The 20,588-nt window shown below is 44.2% G+C and overlaps 1 protein-coding gene across 5 annotated transcripts in view; it reads left to right on the top strand.

The window, feature by feature from the left end:
* Window positions 1-6,398: 6,398 nt before the first annotated feature.
* The window catches only part of LOC138755518 (HERV-H LTR-associating protein 1), a 58,130-nt gene continuing 43,940 nt past the window's right edge, over window positions 6,399-20,588 (top strand). For 2 of the 5 annotated variants that reach the window (XM_069921650.1, XM_069921651.1), the window contains exons 1-2: window positions 15,104-15,194; window positions 17,298-17,352. In XM_069921650.1, coding sequence (XP_069777751.1) covers window positions 15,190-15,194; window positions 17,298-17,352 — 60 coding nt within the window. In that variant the 5' untranslated portion in view covers window positions 15,104-15,189. Of the gene's footprint in view, window positions 7,076-14,123; window positions 14,204-15,103; window positions 15,195-17,297; window positions 17,353-19,628; window positions 19,723-20,588 lie in introns of those variants that run through there. The other 3 variants (XM_069921654.1, XM_069921653.1, XM_069921652.1) reach the window with 3 other exon arrangements.

The raw sequence follows: 20,588 nt of genomic DNA on the forward strand, positions 1-20,588 counted from the left end.
ATAGCAACTGATATAAATAAATGGATATTAAACAGTCCTGTCTCTCTCCTGTAACATGTTATTATTCATCCTCATATTCTAAACAAATCCAACCAAAAATGTGGCTTCAACAGCCTTGACTTTTCACCGGACATCTGAGATTATCAAAACCAAAACTACTACCAAATCAGCCATGATCCTATTGAATGGCAGAGTAGGCTCAATAGGCCAGATGGCCTAACCCTGGATCAATTCCTTATGCTCTTGTATTAACCTTGCCAGGCTGCTTTTTTTGTCCAAATTTAATAAAATTACAAGCAATGTCTCGACTCTCTCTGGGTTGCCTCAAGACTTTCAACTCTGCTATGATTTATCAATCTGCCTTGCCCCACTTTGGCTGCAGTGTATCAAGCTGAGAGTAGTAGGCCTGTATTTGCTATTGCAGCCCTTTCCCCTGCCACATTTCCACTTTGTTTGCCTGCTCCCATCTGAACCGTGGAATGCAGTTAAAGATGTAAACTTTGTACTTCCTGTATGAAACTGATATACATCTCTAGAGCAGTGGCCAGTTTACATGCTCCCAACATGAAACTTCAACAATTCTTCTCTCCCCACTGATACAGCATGACCTGCTGAGTTCCTCCAGCAGTTTGTGTTTAGCTCCAGACTTTTGTGTCTGCAGTCTCTTGCATTACTCTCATAATGTATTGCCTGAATTCTCTCAGTTGTCTGTCCACACCCTTAATGATCCCACTGTGAAAATACAGCTGTTGTCGATGTGGTGCACTGCAGTGCGAACAAACAACGAAAAGCTGTACTACTGGCTTTAATTACCTTAAAACTTGACCACAAGGTTCAGTATACCTTCTGGTTCTGTGTGGTCTGTTCCTGCCCAAGGGTCAGCGTGAGCCTTTATGCGGGGATTTGGCAGGGAGTAGGTGGAGCCAGTCTCCCAGGTTACCTCCCTGCAGGTACAATGGGTTTCCCCCTGCAGTAGACAGTACAGGAGTACGGACAGGTGCAGGCAGTTACCGACAGTCCAGTGGTTGCATCACACATTTACCCCCTCCTTAAAATGAGTCCCTGGGGGATGAAAAACCGTCTCCACCAGCGTCCTTGTGCCAGGTGTCTGCTAGATACCGAGCTGTTGGGAGAGAAAATCACATATTTACAAAGTTTACAAACTCAGGTGATCTGGTGGTCGCAGTTGCCTCTGGGACCATTGCAGGAAGACCCCTGGTAAGAGGTAGGAGCCACCTGAAGATTGGCTGGGTCAGGGATGGTCAGGGCAGCCGGCAGTGTGGGCGGGGTGGGTCCACGGGCAGTAGGGTCCCATGGTTGCTGGTGGGTGGGGGGGAGGATGTCAGCTCCAGGGAGGTTCTGGAGATGCCTGGGATGGGGTTCTGGGCTCCCGCTGGTGCCAGGTCCTGTCAAGACTGTGTATTCACGTCCATTGGGGTACACCACATAGGCGTAATGTGGGTTGCCATGGAGGAGGTGCACCTGTTCAACCAGGGGGTCAGATTTGAGGGTCCTCTCGTACTTACAGAGGAGGATTGGTCCCCGAAACATCAGCAATGCCGGCAGTGAGACTCCTGTTGCCAATTTTCTGGGAAAGGATAAGAGGCGTTCATGAGGGTTCTGGTTAGTAGCCGTACATAAGAGTGACAGTATAGCATGGAGTGCCGTGGGGAAGGGCCTCCTGCTAGTAGTTGGTGGACCACCCTGTTCTCCCTGGTCATTTTCCCCTGGGGTTGTAGCTACTTGTGCAACTAGATGCAATGCCTTGCATTGCCAGGTTCTGGTACAGCTCCTCACTCATAAAGCTAGACCCGCCCCGGTCACTGTGGATGAATGCTGGGTATCCGAACATGGTAAAGATCTGCGCCAGCAGATAGAGGTATCAGGGCAAGGGAAAACTGAAGTATTCAACTCTTCTCTTTGGGCTGGCTTCGCGGACGAAGATTTATGGAGGGGTAATGTCCACGTCAGCTGCAGGCTCGTTTGTGGCTGACAAGTCCGATGCGGGACAGGCAGACATGGTTGCAGTGGTTGCAAGGGAAAATTAGTTGGTTGGGGTTAGGTGTTGGGTTTTTCCTCCTTTGTCTTTTGTCAGTGAGGTGGGCTCTGCAGTCTTCTTCAAATGAGGTTGCTGCCCGCCGAACTGTGAGGCGCCAAGATGCACGATTTGAGGCGATATCAGCCCAGAGATTTCACCAAGAGATTTCTTTAGGCAGACCTTATACCTCTTCTTTGGTGCACCTCTGTCTCGGTGGCCAGTGAAGAGCTCGCCATATAACACGATCTTGGGAAGGCGATGGTCCTCCATTCTGGAGACGTGACCTACCCAGCGCAGTTGGATCTTCAGCAGCATGGATTCGATGCTGTCGGCCTTTGCCATCTCAGAGGAAATCATTCAAAGTGATTCAAGTCACTCGAAGGGCTGAGTGGCCTTTGTTACATGGACCTGTGTTGGGTGGAAGAAGCACAGTTTGCACTCTGCACAGACCCGGCAGGACTCAGTCATGGCCCATAGCATGTATCATGGCATTGGTGATATCCTTTCTGATGCAGGTAAAGGGCGCTTGTGCCTCGGCGGGGAGGGGGAAGGTGTTGGCTTGGGCCAGAGGGCAGACCTTATCTGAGAACCGAGGGTCCCACTGGAAATAGTAGGAAAACAGCCCTAGGCACCTGCGCAGACCTTGAGTGTGTGGGGAAGGGGGGGGCGCATGCATTTGGGGTTGGGTCCAATGGCACCATGTTCCACGATGCACCCGAGGATGGCGAGGTGGGTGGTGCTGAACACATACTTCTCCTTATTGTAAGTGAGGTTTAATGCCTCTGCCGCCCGGAAGAACTTTTTCAGGTTAGGATCATTGTCCTGCTGGTAGTGGCTGCACATGGTGACATTATAGAGGTGTGGGAAGGTCATTCTTGGGTTATGTGATCCATCTCCCTCAGGAACACAGTGACCCCAAAAGGGACCCAGCAGAACTGATAAAGGTGCCTTGAAGGTGGTATAGAGCCTATCCCGGGCATGGATGGGGAGCTGGTTGGGGAGCTGGTGGTAGACCGGCTTCAGGTCAATGATGGAGAAAACCCTGTACTGGGCGATCTCATTGACCATGTGGTAATACGGGGTAGTGGGTAGGCATCCAGTTGGTGTACCGGTTGATGGTCTGACTATAGTCGATGACCATCCTCAGTTTACTCCCTCCTTTGACCATTGGGACCTGGGCTCGCCAGGGGCTAGTGCTGGGCTCTATTACCCCTTCTGCCAGAAATCGTTGCACCTCGGCCTTGATATAGGCCTTGTCGACTGCACAGAAGTGCCTGCTCTTGACCACAATGGGCTTGCAGTCTAGTGTCAGGTGATTGAAGGGGGGGTTACCCATAGGGTGGACAGTCCACAGGTGGAGTGGGGACGGTCAACAAGTTTGGTGGTGTAGACAGTGAGAGAGGAGAATGAGCGATCCACCGAAGGCCAGCGTGACACTGTGGTGATGGCACTGGAAATCAAGACCCAGGATAATCAAGGCACAGAGCTTTGGCATGATCAGGAGCCTGAACCCTTTGTAAGTTTCCTCTCCTACAGTCCAATTTACCAAACAGCACCCCAGTGCTGTAATGGAATGGTCATGGGCCGCAAAGACGATGAAAGCATTCGCTGGGATTACTTTGAGCGCCAGCGTACAAACCAAGTGCAGGTGCACAAAGCTCTCAGTACTACCGCTATAAAACAGGCACTTTATTCTTTCCCGTTGACAGTGATATCCATCATTGAGCTCCAAAATCCATGGAGGGTGTTGTCCAACATCATGGTGGACGCTAGGACTGACTCGAGGTCTGAGTCGCTGCTTCCAGCTGGCAGCGGTGAGTAGCGATTTATACATCCAGTCTCAATGAGCCTGGATGGTGGAGGAATCATCATCTGTGCAGCGTGGTGGGTCTGGTATGTTGCGTGTGCCGGCATGGGGTGCAATGATTGCGCAGTCCGGTGATGGCTGTACACACACATGTTGACCACATTGTTGGGTTGGCGGGGCGGAAGTGAGGTGTTCAGTGTGAATAAAAGTCAGCCAGTCCAAGATGGTGATGGTGATAAATAGCAGCAGTGTGGTTCAATGGCTGGGCTGGAAATGACATAACTGGTATGGGCAGAGTTGATGGGTCGCATGTGGAGGCACCTGGAGGGTCAAGGGGGCTTCTGGCTGGTCACAGAGGGCTGTGGTGCTCCTGGTGGGTTTGGAGAGACACACCTTGGCAAAGTGACCTTTCCACATCGGGAGCAATGTGAGTTCCTCGCAGGGCAGTTCTTTCGGGAGCATCTGTCAAACCCACACTGTGTCCCATAGTACTTACAATGGCAGGATATGTAGGCAACGGTGATCACTTCTCCACAGAAGGGGCCCTTGGGTGGCAGCGGTCATCTGGATCAGCCAAGCCAAAGTGAGCAACAGGCGAGCAACAAAGGCTTCTGCATGGTGGGCTGCAGCTTCCAGAGAACAGACCACATCGATGACCCTCATGAGGGAAGCATTGCTTTCTTCCAGCAGGCTCTGTCAGGTCACCCTCAATTGCAGGCCTCACACACATGCATCCCAGATGAATCGTTTCATTTCCCCGGTGGTCATCCTGGTCTCTGTCATGCATGGTGTAAGGTAAAACATCATGAGATGGGAATGTGTAGGGAGTTACCCTGTACAGGGCAGTAACAAGAAGGGGAGGTGTCCTTGTACTCCTGTTAGGTAAAACATCATGAGATGGGACCGGAGAAGGAGTCACCCAGTACTAAGGAGTAACAGAATGCATCCTTGTACTTACAAGATAAGAGAGACATTGATGGATTGAGAGGCAGGAAGCTAGCAGGGAAAGGATAGCAACAGTTTTAGTCATTGGACAAGTAATGATATGATGATGTTCTAAGCATGTATCCAAGGGTATAAAAAATCACCATTTTGCTGATAACGGCAGAATGCATTCTCCGACTAACTTTGTTAGTCGCAAGTGTTACAATCCGGTAATAAAGAACAAAGAACCCTGATTTCGACTCAGTCTGGTGTTTGTCTCACTCATTCATGAACAATGCAGACCTAACAATGGGCACACCAGTTCACACAGTGCCCCAAAGTAAGCCTCTACTGTCTCACCTGGTAGAGGCTGGAGTATCTGGAGTAGAGTACATTTGCTGGAGGCTTGTAGATGTTTTCCAGGATGACCACCGCCGGTTCATACTCTGTGCAGATTTCCTCGAACGCGAACGAGCCCAGTTTCCTGCACAGTAGCATGAGTTTCTTCTAGTTTGAGTTGATGGCCTCAGCTTGAGTGCGGATGATTGCCCGATCGCATGCTTCCAGATCTCGAAATGTGCTGGAGCTTCCGGGTGTTGGGGATTGATATCCACCTTCTCTATGCTGAGAAACTTCTCCATGGTCCTTTAAAATTAAACTAATTAAATTGTGGTACGCTGCAGTGCGAACAAACAAGCACTAACAAGGAACAGGTTTTCATTAATTTAAAGCTTTCACACAAGGTTCTGGCTCCATGTACACTGCTCCTACCCAAGGGCCGGCATGATCCTTTATGTGGGGCAGTGATTGGCAGGGAGTAGGTGGAGCTAGTCTCCCAGGTTACCTCCCTGCAGTTACAATGGGTTTCTCCCTGCAGTAGACAGTGCAGGAGTGAGGACAGGCGGAAGCAGTCACCAACAATCCAGTGGTGGTATCACCACAGTCAATGTCTTTGGCTGACCATGCACTAGTTGTTTTCTCTGGTCCTTGGTTTCACATGCCAGACAACTTATTGCTGACTGTACAAAGTTAACATGTTCATCTACAATCTATGGCATAATCAGATCACAATCAATGTCTTAACATTCTGGTCCTTGCAACAGGAGCAGGATTGCATTCTTCTTGTTGAAAATGGCCACAGTTCTCTGTTTTTTGCTATCCTCTGGGTCTTCGATTCTATTATTCAATTCATAACATTTTCACTATTCCATATTTAAGGCATATGTTTGTTCCCATTTGTAACTTTCAAGCTTAGCAACATATCCAGTACATCTACTGTTTAGCATTCTCACCAGTCTACAAACAAACTTTGTCTTTATAGTGTATTTTCTGTATTGTTACCACCTCAATTCACACAATCACAGTGTGTGAGTGGAGATAAGTGGGGGAAAGTACCAGCAAGAACTGGGAGATGAAGGAGAGAGCATGACCACAATGGAAGGCATCAGATGAAAACTTTGGAATGCCAATCCTCCAGAATAATCATGAATTTACAAATAATCTCCAGGGCATGACCATGTACACTGCCACCCCTCCATCTAGCTTACTTTCCCAGTCAGCTTGGGCCAGTTCTTCTCTCTCACTGTAATTTCCTTTGTTCCACTGAAATATTGACAAACCTGATGTTATATATAGAGAATTTAGGTTAAAATGACTTAAGTTAAAATGTGATGATAAATCATAAAAAGGGAAGCCAGAACGGACAGGGAGCTTACTAGCAGCCAAGGACAAAAGGTTCAGCTGGATATGTTTTTTTTTAAACCTATCTTTTCATGGTCATAGTGAGAGACATGCAGGAGACAAAGGATTGATAAGAAGGGTGAGAAACAGAATTTAGTGTATGTAAAGTTCACAGCGTACGTAACGAACGTGATAATTAAAAATGCAGTTATACTTAGAATGCTTTTGCAATACTAACCAATTAAAACAGTATTAATAAGAAGGGGAAGGGCAAACAATAAGGGTATAAAAATCAATGTACTGTATGTATCGGGGCTTAACTGGTGAGAAGCCAGTTGAGTCCAACTCTGCAGACTTGTAAATAAAGCTTGTCGTGTCATCAGTTTTAAAGAGACTCATGTGTGAGAAGTTTTATTTCTGACAAATGGGGACTCGTCCGGGATCTACACTCCGGCCGTGAGGGGAGGCGAGAAGAGGGACATCGGAGGCGGTGCACCCCGCTGAGTTCAGCGGCTCCTAGTCCCTTGCTCGTCGCTTCGGGTGGCTTGAGCGAGTGGTATCCGGACAAGGTGACACGACAAGACGGAGAGGAGAAGGGTGACGGTTCAATCCCCGGGAAGACACCGGTAAGTGACGACTTACGATTGTGGTGTGGGGATTGGGTAACAGGTGTAACGGGATACACCTGTTTGGATAAAAAAACCTAACATAATAGATCAGGTATAGAGCTTTTGTCGTGGCGTGAGGACCCTGTCGTGGGACTCTAGGATAGACCCCAGGGAAACCTCGGCGGTAACCGAAGGAGGGACAGCACCTCCGACGAAGTGCCGAGAAGAGAGGGGTCAACCCCAGGGAAACCTCAGCGGTAACCAAAGGAGGGACAGTACCTCCGACGAGGCGTCTGAGAAGAAGGGAGTAGGGTCCAGAACGAGAGGGTCCTCAGCAACGATAAACAGATCTAGGTGGGAAAATGGGAGGATCAAAATCTAAGGGCTCGTCTGAAAATTCAGGACAATTCCTGGGAGTTCCCCTTGACAGCCCTTTGGGGAGAATGTTTGAAAATTGGGATAGTAAAAGATATCGAGACAAAAACAAGAAAAAGATGGTCCAATATTGTCTCCTTTGGTCGAAACAACCTATTAAAGGTTCCTCGGTCTGGTGGTCGAAATTTGGATCTGATGAGGATTGGGTTAGACAAGCATTAAACATATATGTAAATTCGAGACCAAAGGTGAATCAAGAAGAGTCAGCGTATGCATTTTGTTGGATTCCCTGGCCAGGATCCTTAACAAAATGTTTTAAATTGAGGGTAGCGGGAGAAAAGAAGTGGGAACCTCTGGACAACCTTCCCCCTCCTTATATTCCCCCGGTGCCTACTGCGCCCGAGGAAAGCTCATTACCGAAGGGGAAAGGTGATGAATCTGATTGCCCTGAAAGGGGCTGGGAAAAAAAGAATGAATTAAGGGAGTCGGACCCTAAACTTCCACCGGTAAACCGACCCTGGACAAGATCCCAGACTGGTCCAGGACCATCAAAGTTTTCAATAAGCCTAAATCCCCTGAGGGAAGTTCCTATGGGAGGACCGGGAGGGGGAACGGGATATGTGAATGTTCCCCTAACTAGTACAGAGGTGCGGGGATTTAAGAAAGAAATGAAAAAGTTATTGGAAGATCCTATAGGATTGGCTGAACAGCTCGACCAATTCCTGGGACCAAACACATATACGTGGGAAGAGATGCAGGCAATAATGGGAACATTATTCTCACCCCAGGAGAGGCAGATGATTCGACGGGCTGCCCTCCTCATGTGGGAATATGAACAACCTGGGGACCCCAGACCCCATGAACAAAAATATCCCTTAAATGAACCCAGGTGGGACAAACGAACACCCGAGGGATTGGCAAGTATGAGACAATATAGAGAGTGGACAATTAAAGGGATACGGGAGGCTGTGCCAAAGGGTCACAATTTCACCAAGGCATTTGGGAACCACCAGGGGAAAGACGAGTCCCCTACTGATTTTTTGGAGAGGGTGAGAAAGAATGTCCAACAGTATGCGGGCGTGGACCCTAGTACACCAATGGGTGAACAGCTTATTCGAATTGAATTTGTTTCCAAATCATGGCAGGACATTAGAAAGAAACTAGAAAAGGAGGAGGACTGGAGCGAAAAACCCCTAAGCGACCTGTTAAAAAAGACGCAAAAAGTATATGTGCAGAGAGAAGAAGAAGATCAAAAGAGGGCGACAAAGGTTATGGTACAGACTATCCGACAGATGAATGCCGAATCCAGAGGGGAAAGAAAACAAAACCTTCCTCTAAACAATCCAAGATATCCAAGAGAGGGAAGACCCCGGAGGTTCGTTAAGTGCTATTACTGCAATGAGGAAGGACACTTTAAGAGGGAATTCCCCCAATACAAGAGGGAATTGCGTGCCCTCGAACTTATGGAAGAAGATTAGGGGGGTCAGGGGTTCCAAATGTTAGGGACCAAGTATAAGAGGGAACCCCTGGTAAAACTAAAAATTGGTCCCAAGGGAGAAGAGGTGGTGTTTATGGTGGACACAGGAGCGGAACGAAGTAGTGTAATAACTGTGCCAATCGGGACTGAACCTGTAAAAAGTAATTTGAAAATTTCTGGGATAGAAGGGGCTCCCAGAATGGTATCAATAATTCCCCAAGTAACAGTGAAACTGGAAGAAAGAGAAGGGGTACAAGACCTCTTGTTGTTACCGTCGGCTGGATTTAACCTCCTAGGAAGGGACTTACAGGCTCTCCTAGGTTTGGGTGCTCTCCCTGTGGACGGAGAAGTGCGAGTCCACCTCTGCGCTTTAAAGGAAGAGGATGAACGGCAGATTGACGAGAGAGTCTGGTATAAGGAGGGAAATCGAGGAGGTCTGGACATCCCACCTTTACATGTCACATTAATACCAGGTCATCAGCCGGTAAGGAAACGTCAGTATCCTATTTCTTTGGAAGGGAGAAAAGGGCTACAGCCGGTAATTGAGACTCTAATACGAGACGGACTATTAGAAGAATGCATGTCACCTTATAACACCCCTATACTCCCAGTAAAAAAGTCAGATGGATCCTATCGCCTAGTTCAGGATCTAAGAAGTTTGAATGCTATTGTTCAGACCCGCCACCCAGTGGTGCCTAATCCCTATACTATTATGAGTCGGATTCCCCCAGACCATGAGTGGTTTAGTGTTATCGACTTGAAGGATGCCTTCTGGACGTGTCCATTAGAAGAGGAAAGTAGAGATATGTTTGCGTTTGAATGGGAAAATCCATGGACAGGCAGACGGAGACAGCTTCGGTGGACTGTATTGCCCCAAGGGTTCACTGAATCTCCAAACCTGTTTGGACAAATGCTAGAACAAATCCTGGTGGACTATCCACAATCTGATGATTCCCAACTAATGCAGTATGTGGACGATTTACTATTATCAGGACCCAAGGAACAAGAAATGAGGGGAGATACAATTAGACTCTTGAATTATCTGGGGAAAAAGGGTCTACGGGTGTCCAGGAACAAGTTACAGTTCGTTGAGAGAACTGTGGTATATCTGGGACACCAGATAAGTAAAGGACAGAAACGGATTACCCCTGAACGGATTGCGGGAATCACTAGAATGCCGTTACCCCGTAATAAGAAGGAAATAAGACAATTCCTGGGACTCTTAGGTTACTGTAGGTTATGGATAGAGGACTACTCAGCTTTGGTGAAGTTTATGTATGAAAAACTGACAAATGAAAATGAATATCCATTGAAATGGACCCAGGAGGAGGAGGGATGGTTCGAGGACTTGAAGCATCGCCTGACACGAGCCCCAGTACTCACTCTGCCCTCTTTAAAACAGCCCTTCCAGCTATTTGTCACTCATAACCAAGGAACAGCTGTGGGAGTTTTAACACAAGAAAAAGGCGGTCAGCGACACCCAGTGGCTTTCCTTTCCAAAATGATGGACCCAGTGTCTCGCGGATGGCCGACGTGTATCCAGGGAGTAGCGGCTGCTGCTCTGTTGGTAGAGGAAGCACGTAAACTTACTTTTGGAGGAAAGATGACTGTGTACACCTCCCATTCTGTGAGTGTTTTATTAACACAAACTGCCCATCGATGGCTGACTGATTCTCGCATATTAAAGTATGAAACCATTTTAATGGTCGGAGAAGATCTACAGTTTGCAAAGATTAATAGCTGCAACCCAGCTCAGTTTTTATACGGCAGTGAAACAGAGAGAGAGGTGGAGCACGACTGTGTCGAGTTGACAGATCTTCAGACCAAGACCCGAGAAGACCTTTGCGATACTCCGCTGGGAGAAGGATATGAATTCTACATTGATGGCTCCGCCAGATGTGTTGACGGAATGAGAAGAAGTGGGTATGCTATAATAGAAGGAAATACTTGGAAAGTAGTAGAATCCACGAGACTACCCGGAAGCTGGTCAGCACAATCCTGTGAACTATATGCCTTGCAGAGAGCCCTCAGAATACTGGCAAAGAAAATTGGAACGATTTACACTGATTCCAAATACGCATACGGGGTAGTGCATACCTTTGGTAAGATCTGGAAGGAGCGTGGTCTAATTACATCAAGAGGAAAGGAACAGATGATTACTCTGACTTTAGAAGCCTTGACATTACCCCAGGAAATAGCAGTGGTCTACATACCAAGCCATCAGAGGGGAGATACCCCGACGGCAATTGGAAACAGACTGGCTGATGAAGAAGCCAAAAGGGCAGCCATGCAACAAGAAGTCCGTTTGCTGACCTTAATCCCAATAAGGCAAGGCATAAAGAAGGCTCCCATTTTCACTGCTAAGGAAGAAAAGGACATGGCTCAGCTGGGCGCAAGCCAGTTGCCTGATGGAACATGGAAGACACCAGATGGAAGAATGGTTCTAAATAAAGAAATAACTCGCAATATTTTAAAACACCTGCATCATCAGAGCCACTGGGGCACCCAAGCCTTATGTGACACAGTGCTTCGAGAATATGTGTGTAAGGGAATCTACACCTTGGCCCAACAGGAGGTGCAGAATTGTCACCTATGCACAAAAATTAATAAAAAGGTGATGAGGACAGGGAGCATGGGAGGTCAACCATTAGCCATACGCCCTTTTCAAAGTATCCAGATCGACTTCACAGAGTTACCTCAAGTCCAAAGATGGAAGTATCTGTTGGTGGTAATAGATCACTTTACCCGATGGGTGGAAGCCTTCCCAACAGTAAATGCTACAGCCTCTACAGTAGCTCGCCTCCTCCTAGAGCAGATAATCCCCAGATATGATATAATGGATTCTATAGACTCAGACAGGGGTCCACATTTTTGTTCAAAAATCCAGCAATTGATTTGTAATGCATTACAGGTCTCTTGGAAATTGCATACCCCTTGGCATCCACAAAGCTCAGGGAGGGTTGAACGTATGAATGGAACCCTAAAAATGCAATTGACAAAATTAATGGTGGAAACTAAAATGCCTTGGATAAAGTGTCTGCCCCTGGCTTTATTAAGAATTCATACTGCCCCACGAAAAGATGTAGGGTTGTCCCCTTATGAAATGATGTTTGGGCTTCCCTTCTGGAGTACAGTTGAGGGGTGTCCCACCTTGGGGGAAGGGGATATATTTGTTAGGAACTATTTGCAGGCACTGTCACGCTCTCTTACAGATTTACGAAAGATAGGACTATTGGCACAAACACCGCCTTTAGACTTTTCTTTACACAAAGTGGAACCAGGAGATTGGATTCTCATCAAGACCTGGAAAACTGAAAAACTCCAGCCCCAGTGGGAAGGTCCATACCAAGTTCTCTTAACTACAGAGGCTGCAGCACGAACAAGAGAGAAGGGGTGGACGCACGCATCCAGATTTAAGGGACCTGTAGAGGCGCCTCAGGACCCTGATACGAACTCAGACTGGACTTGTGTTCCTGGAGAAAAACCTCTTACTTTACGATTTCGCAGAAAGACTTGATTCACAATGTTATTGTTATGTTCTTTGATTTTTCTTAGTTTGCCTATGTCTTTATCAGGTGTGAAATGTAAGAAATGCAGAGACACAGTGGTCCTGTTTCAGGACCACATTTGGGGAAGAAAGGAGGGTAATTTTATTTCCCATACCTCAGTTCCTGAGAAATGCTGGGCAGAAAATACCACCCAACATCCATATACCCCTTGTGTGGAAAAAGAAGGAAATAATATGGGTCATTATATACAGATTCCTAATACCACTCCTTTCCCTCTTAACGGTTGGAAGGGTGACTCAGGCCCACCATGCCCTGATGGACTCTGGTTTTGCATACACACATTTTAAAGAGAGAAAGGGGTGGATTGTTATATATAGAGAATTTAGGTTAAAATGACTTAAGTTAAAATGTGATGATTAATCATAAAAAGGGAAGCCAGAACGGACTAGCAGCCAAGGACAAAAGGTTCAGCTGGATATGTTTTTTTTTAAACCTATCTTTTCATGGTCATAGTGAGAGACATGCAGGAGACAAAGGATTGATAAGAAGGGTGAGAAACAGAATTTAGTGTATGTAGAGTTCACAGCGTACGTAACGAACGTGATAATTAAAAATGCAGTTATACTTAGAATGCTTTTGCAATACTAACCAATTAAAACAGTATTAATAAGAAGGGGAAGGGCAAACAATAAGGGTATAAAAATCAATGTACTGTATGTATCGGGGCTTAACTGGTGAGAAGCCAGTTGAGTCCAACTCTGCAGACTTGTAAATAAAGCTTGTCGTGTCATCAGTTTTAAAGAGACTCATGTGTGAGAAGTTTTATTTCTGACACCTGATATCAGCTTTTCCTTTTCAAATTTGAAACTGAACTCTATCATGTTATGATCACTACTTCCTAAGGATTCCATCACCTTTAATTCCCTCATCACCTTAGGTTCATTGCACATCAGCCAATTCAAAACCATCGAGTCCCTGGTGGGCTTATCGACAAGCTGTTCCAAAAAGCCATCCTGTAGGCATTCTATAAACTCTCTCTCCTGGGATCCAGTGCCTTCCTGACTTTCCCAATCCCATTTTGTGTTAAAATCCCCTATAATTATTTTGATATTTTCCTTATGACTCACTTTTTCTATATCCAGCTGTAACTCGTAGTCCACTTCCAGGCTGCCGTTTGGGGTCCTGTATATAATTGCTAATAGGGTACTTTTACCATTTCTTAACTCAACCATAAGGATTCTACCACTTCTGACCCTATATCCCTTCTCTTTACTGATTTACTGATTGATTACCATCAGGGCCATGCCATCCTATCTACTTATCTGCTTATCTTTCTTATACACTGTTGTTACAGAGTTCTGTGTGGTGCATTGGCCTATGTGTTGTGTGGTTTTATGTTAAAAAGTGACAGTTTGCCTTAGAGAGCCAAGGTGAAGTTGGACTGCTGAGAGAGCGGGAGATGGACCATGTGCAGAAAATGATCTAAAAATTTATGGACTTGGAGAATAAACCACCATTGGGTGTGCTGTGGAGTGGAAGGAGGCCCAGAGCATGAGTTGTCGTCTGGAGGACAGTTTAGAATGTTGGGATTTCAAAAAGGATGAACATTCCGAAGGCTGCCAGAGGATCTGGACCAAACCATTGTTCCTCTCTCTGCAAGCAACACAAGACAACTTCAAATTTTGTGCCCTCTCTCTCTTTCTCTCTCAAAGATCTTTTGGCTTCAGTTTACCAAACAAACTGAATTTTGTTTGTGATCTTTGCTTCGGTTGAGATCAAAGTTTTGTGAGTCTTGTGTGTTTTGTGTCTAATGTGTCTAAGTTTTTCTGTGAGCTGGTTGGAAGTGTACCTTAGACTTTGATTACGTATGTTATATTTAGGCTGGGGAATTTGTTAGTTTTATACTGTTATAGAGATTTGCATATTAACCAGTGGGCATTGTTATAAAAGGGGGGGGGGGCGTTTGAATTAAAGTTTGAAGGTGAAATTTTGTTAATAAAGTAATTGTTCATCTTTACCCCTGTGTGATATGCTTTCTTTGTGGTTGCTGGTTTGATCTCGTTACACTGTGTACCCTTGGATATTCAGCTCCCAATCACATCCATCATTAAGCCAGGTCTCGGTGATGGCCACAATGTCATATCTTTTAATTTGCAGCTTTTCAACAAGGTCATCTACTTTCTTCCTAATGCCCTGCGCATTTAAGTATAGTACCCTTAGACCAGTATCTGTTACTGATTTGCTGTATTTCTATTGCACAGCAAATTATCCAATCTTTTCACCTGCCTGTCCTTTTTGTCATCTTTGCTGTACCTTATTTTTGATGATTTTTCTAGTTTCCTCTTTCTCGACCCTAACACCCTGGTTCCCTTCTACCTTAATTTCTATCCACACATTCTGATTCCCACCCTCCTGCCAAACTAGTTTAAACCCTCCCACCAGCTCTAGTATTTATTATTGTGTAATACTGCTCCTGCTCCATGTCCAGTTCTGGTGTGACTATGGGATTGATATATTTGCCTTCCTCTTTTCCTTTGCTTCATTTTTCCTTTTGACTCTTTCTCCTACTACAAAGGCAGCAAAGTTCTAATGTAAGTCCATTCATGTGATTCTGTTTCCCTTTTCCAAGATGCCGCTTGTCCTGCTTGATTAATTCTAGTATTTTCTGGTTTATTTCAGACTTTTAGCATCTACAGTAGTTTATGTTGTCATCATCGGTTTGTTTGACTGCTCTTGCAAGTGTCTTCATTTGATCTTCTTATGTCACTATAATGGTGTAAGTCCTCTGTCAAAGCTAGGAGAAAATGCCACATGGGCCATTAATATTTGAGTAGGTCTGCCTAACCATGGAGAAGAGAGGGTACAGGTGAGACAGCAAATTTAGTAAAAGGGACATAAAGAGACTGAGGTGCTAGAATTTGGAACAAAAAAGAAATTTAGGACTGGAAGAGGATCTATTATGTAAGTCAATGTTTTGTATTGAGACCTTGCATCAGGACTGGCTTACATTTTATCTCCACACTGGGTTCTGTGTGTTGTGAGGATTCCTGGGCCAGCATTGGAAGAGGATGCCAGGAAATGGCTCCAGCTATATCAATTAGATGTGGAAATCCCCACGTACTCCACCAAAGATGTACCAGTTTAAATTCACTTCCATTGCAAACAGTCAGAGAAAGCTAATTCAGTAAATGGGTCAAGGATTCATTAATAGACATTATGATCAAGGCATATCAACCCACAAGGGAGCATGTGAATGATTATTCCATGTCATCTGGGCTCGGTCTGTGATTCAGTTGGTTCCTTCTGGAAAGTGCTTCTCCATCAGTGAGTCCCTTTTGGCTATTCGGTTAATGCTTCACTTCTCAGCCATTCTGGAAGGTGAACTGCTGGCAGGATTTCCCATTAGCCTTTCTTGCCTTCCCCAGAAGCATGGCAGCTTGGTATGGGAATTGCTCTGCCCAAGACTGCAAGAAATCTTAGGAATTTGGAATGAAGCTCAGGCCATCGTGCAAACTGGCTTTCCCTCCATCGACTACATTTCATCTCCCAAAGGCTTTATGGAGCTGCCAACATATTAAAGTTCACAGCTTACCCAACCTGGTTACATTTTCTTTCCCCCCCTCTCGTCAAGCAGAAAGTACAAGAGTTTGAAACACACACCATCAAATTGAAGGACACTTGCTTCCCTCCATTACCAGACCCTTGAGTGGACCTCTCATTTGTAAGATCATGATGCTCCGTTCAAATGTACTTTTCTCTCTAACACTATACCCTGCACTCTTGCCTGATATGACACTATATTCCACACTTTTTGTTTATTATAGCACTTTTCTCTGCACCTTTGTTTTTATTCTTGCATTATCTGTTGCATTGCATTGCCTGAATAACAGATAAGTGTATCTCTTGTTTCTTTGTACCTGTGACAATAAATAGTTCAATTCACTTCAATTCTTCTTGCTGTTGCTATTCATCAGTCTATGTTTGATGTCCCTCTGTGTCTAGGTGCTGATCCCTTTCACATCACTGCTGTCTTTGGATGGCTAGGTGTGCAGGTAGGGCAATGGTATGACCTCCATACCTGTTGGGCATACACTGCAGGGCACCATTGACTGTCACAGGCAGCAAAATCTCACTTTCAGGAGATCCATCCTGTTCCCTGCCACACTCCTCACATTTGGTTGGCTCTTGTAGAGGATAAGTACAGGACCAAGAGACAATGAGCAAATGATTCAAGGTGGGGGAAATCAAGACTTTACCAATGCTATGTGAAATGCAAAATATTAAGTGTAGTCTTCATCAATTAATTCCAGTACCTGTTCTAAACTCTCCACATTCAATTATTGCATGGTGTTTACAAAAGAGCATATTGTGTTTAACATGGTGCTTCAAGGATTGATGTAGGATTGTGAGGTGCCTGCAATACTGCAGATGTCAAACAATTCTCTGTTTTACATCTTAGCATTTCTTCAATATCTAGTCATTTAGAATTAGTAACTCTTAAGACAGAATACGGTCTTGTTTGATATTAAGAGAGGCTATGTTTCTTGTTTGTAAAATGATTAAATGACCAATAGCTATCCAAAAGGTGTTATGATCATCTTTCATATTTATCATTAAAATCAGTAGTTAAAGCATGAAATTAGCCTGGATCTCAGCTGAGCTCGACATTTCCAAGTCAGAATGATTTGGACGATTAGATCCTGTACATACCACAGCTACCTGCTTTACGCATGATCTAATTTCAAATATCTGGGCAGTGACAGAGAAATAACCTGCAAAGCCAGAACAGTTTGGATTAGTGGGATCAGTGGCTCCAATACATTGCAACTTGATTTTCACAAACACCTCATAAAACTCACACCTTGGATTATTTTTGCAGATCATCCCTTTTGAATAGTGTGTTAAAATTAAGAAGCTTCGACCACAGGATAGAGGTAAGCCACAATGAAGCAAAGTCCTCTGCACTTTTGTTTCTATTTTTGTTTGTTTAAATGAGATACATTGAGAAAATTTGCTATTGCTGCTATCTTAATTAATAACAGGATTAGAAGTTAAGCATGGAATTTTCATTGAAATTATTCTTTACCTTGAGTTCATTGTCTGAGGATCTAATCTAAACAAGGATCAAACTAGGACATCTCAACAGCGAGCAGGCTTGTGAAAAAAAATGGGATTTCTTTTCAATTCTGGGAGATAGAGGAGCCGGTGCAATATCCTGCTTTCGTTACCCTGGCCTTGTTCCGGCAGCTTGAAAGAGAAAAGAGAAAGTTTAAAAGAATAGGTCAGTGCATCCAGACCTGGGGTTCACAGGGTGGAGGTTTAATGTATTTGACAGTGATCCTGACTTTTAAGTCCACTCCCAAACTCATTGTCAAGTGTGGGGTGGTTCTGGTTAATTCTCTGAGGAGTTGGAAATACTGTGTATCAATCTCCATCATTATGCCAATCATCCATTATGCTTCTATATTCCCCATTCATTTGAATGGGATTGCCAACCTAAATGGATAAAGTGGACAGAAGTGTTTTTAACCTTTATTTTAATTAATATTAATGTCATAGAGACATATATAGGACAGAAAGAGGCCCTTCAGCCCATATATGTTGATCAAGATGCCTATCTAAGTTAGTCCCATTTGCATGCATGGCCCATATTTCCTATCCAATATTTACCTGTCCAAATATCTTTTAAATAATGTTTGTATTTGTAATTGTAACTTTTCTGGAAGCTTATTCTATAAACCATTCACTCTTTGTGTGAAAAAAAAATATCCCTAAATTCCTCAAGTTTTTTTTCTCACTTTAAAACTACCCCCTCTATCCTATCTGTGCCTCTCATGATTGTATGAACTTCTATAAGCCCACGCCTCACCCTTCATTCCATGAAAATCAGTCCCAACCTATCTAGTTTCATCTTATAACTCAAGCCCTTCATGGTGGGCAGCATCCTTATGAATCTTTTCTGCTCTTTATCAAGCTTAATCTCATCCTTTACTATACCTTGGTGACCAAAATTGCACAGACGTGGTCCAACCAATGTTCTGCACAATTGTAACACAACATCCCAAGTCTTGGCCTCAGTGCCACAGCCCATGAAGGCAACCACGCCATATACCTTCTTCACCAATCTGTCCAACAGTGTAGTCACATTCAAGGAATTATGTACGTGTACCCTTTGTATCTCTTTTCTAGAACATTTCCCAGGGCCCTGCTATTCACTATGCATGTCCTGCCCTGGTTTAACTTCCTAAAATGCATCACTTCCATCTGCCATTCCTTTGCCCGCTTTCCTAATGGATCAATATCCTGTTGCAACTTCACTGTCCACTATTACTCCCAGTCATCGCCAGGACAGAATGTTGCTTCCAAGGCACCCCAATTTTGGTTCAGGACTTATTTTACAGAATAACTTCCTAACAAAAAAAAAGAAATTTCTAATTTGGGATGTGACTTCACTGGCAGCAAACACGGTGGAACCAGAAATAAAGGTAAATCGGGCAATCAGAGAAATTACTAATCAAACACAATCTGCTGGAGGAATTCAGCATCAGTGGGACAAATAAGAATGGTTTGACGTTTTGAGCCAAATAACTTCATCAGGATTGATGAAAAGAGATGATCAAGAGAGGTGACAGAGGGGGAGAGGAATCATGAGGAATACTGATAGATGATGGAAAGTGAGCCCCAAAGGTATGAGAGATGGAAGGGAGAACATGGAAGGAAACCATTAACAGCAAGTAAGCATTGTGACTGAGAGAGTTTGGTGATAAATGAGAGGAATGGGAGGAGAGTGTAAGTGGAAGGTGTTGGGGAGACAAGCATGATCACATGAATCTAAAGGCAATATTAAGAGGGGGGATTAATGGGAGAAAGGGAGCGAGAGAGAGAGAGAGAGAGAGCAGCCAAGGGAGTGAAAAATGATGGGAGAAAGAAAGTGACAATCTTGGAGGTAATGATAGGGGAAGAGATTGGGTATGAAGGGATTAGAGCACAAAAGAAATTCCATCAGAAAAGCAGGGAGTCAATAAGAAATAGAACAAAAAGAGAAAAACTGAAAAAAAACCAAAGAAATGAAACTAGAATATTTCAACTTCAAATATGAAGGATATGATCCAGTTGATTTTATGTTTTCTGTTCTACATTGACTTATGAGATTACCTGCCTTTCATAATGCTTCTAAATTCACATCCATGCTGTCCTTTGGTGTTACCAGGATTGCATTCATCCTATTTTATGAGAAGTGGATTAAACATTGCAAGAATGTTGCACTAATTTCTACTGGTCAACAAAATGGATAGGTTTGTGAGGTACAAATAGTTTCTGTGCAACTTTGCCTCTCTCAGGATTTTGCTATGCACTGTCTGCTTTACTGGATGCAACCCACTGCCGTGCATGAATAGTATGTAGAATGTTACACCTGTCCCATGAGGTTCTGTGTGTCAGTGAATGTGCAAAATTTAATAAAGTGTCCCAAACTAGAACCATGAAATCAAGACAAAGTTTGATCTGATTATTATGAAACTAAATGTTTTAGGTTTTTAAACATCAATTGCTGGATCATTTTCAGGAACTTTCAGTTAAATTAACAATCTGGGACATCTGGACTGAACACTGTCCTTTAGACTAATAAGCCGATGTTCTATTTTGCTCTCACTAGAGATCTGATTAAGGAGACTGGTTATAAAATCTGTAAAGAAAATTCAGGTTTCTTCATTTCTGTGATGAAATATTAATGCAGGAAATTATGATGTGTTTTAAGTAATGGTCTGAACAATTTCTTCCATAATATTTCCCTTCATACAATTTTTAACAATATTTCTCTGCCAAATTTTTGGAAACTTATGCCTCCATTCATAAGGATAGTACTTTTTTTCTTTTGATGACATATAATTAATATAATACTACAATAAAGATATGGTTCCTGCATGCTTTTGTCACATGAAAATATGAAAATATTATCAGTCTGCAGGCCCCCAAATTGCCCTTGGACACAGAGGACCAGATAAGAAGGCAGATTTTGGAATGGTGCAGAAATAGCATGTTTGTTGTTAAGGGATCTGCAACTTCTCATATATTGACTGGCTCCTTCTTACTTCAAGAGGGTAAATCAGGCAGAATTTGTAAGTATGTGGACAAGCCGACTGGAGGAGAGGCCATACTGGATCTTGTACTC

This window comes from Narcine bancroftii, chromosome 2, assembly GCF_036971445.1.
Source record: "Narcine bancroftii isolate sNarBan1 chromosome 2, sNarBan1.hap1, whole genome shotgun sequence".
NCBI lineage: Eukaryota > Metazoa > Chordata > Chondrichthyes > Torpediniformes > Narcinidae > Narcine > Narcine bancroftii.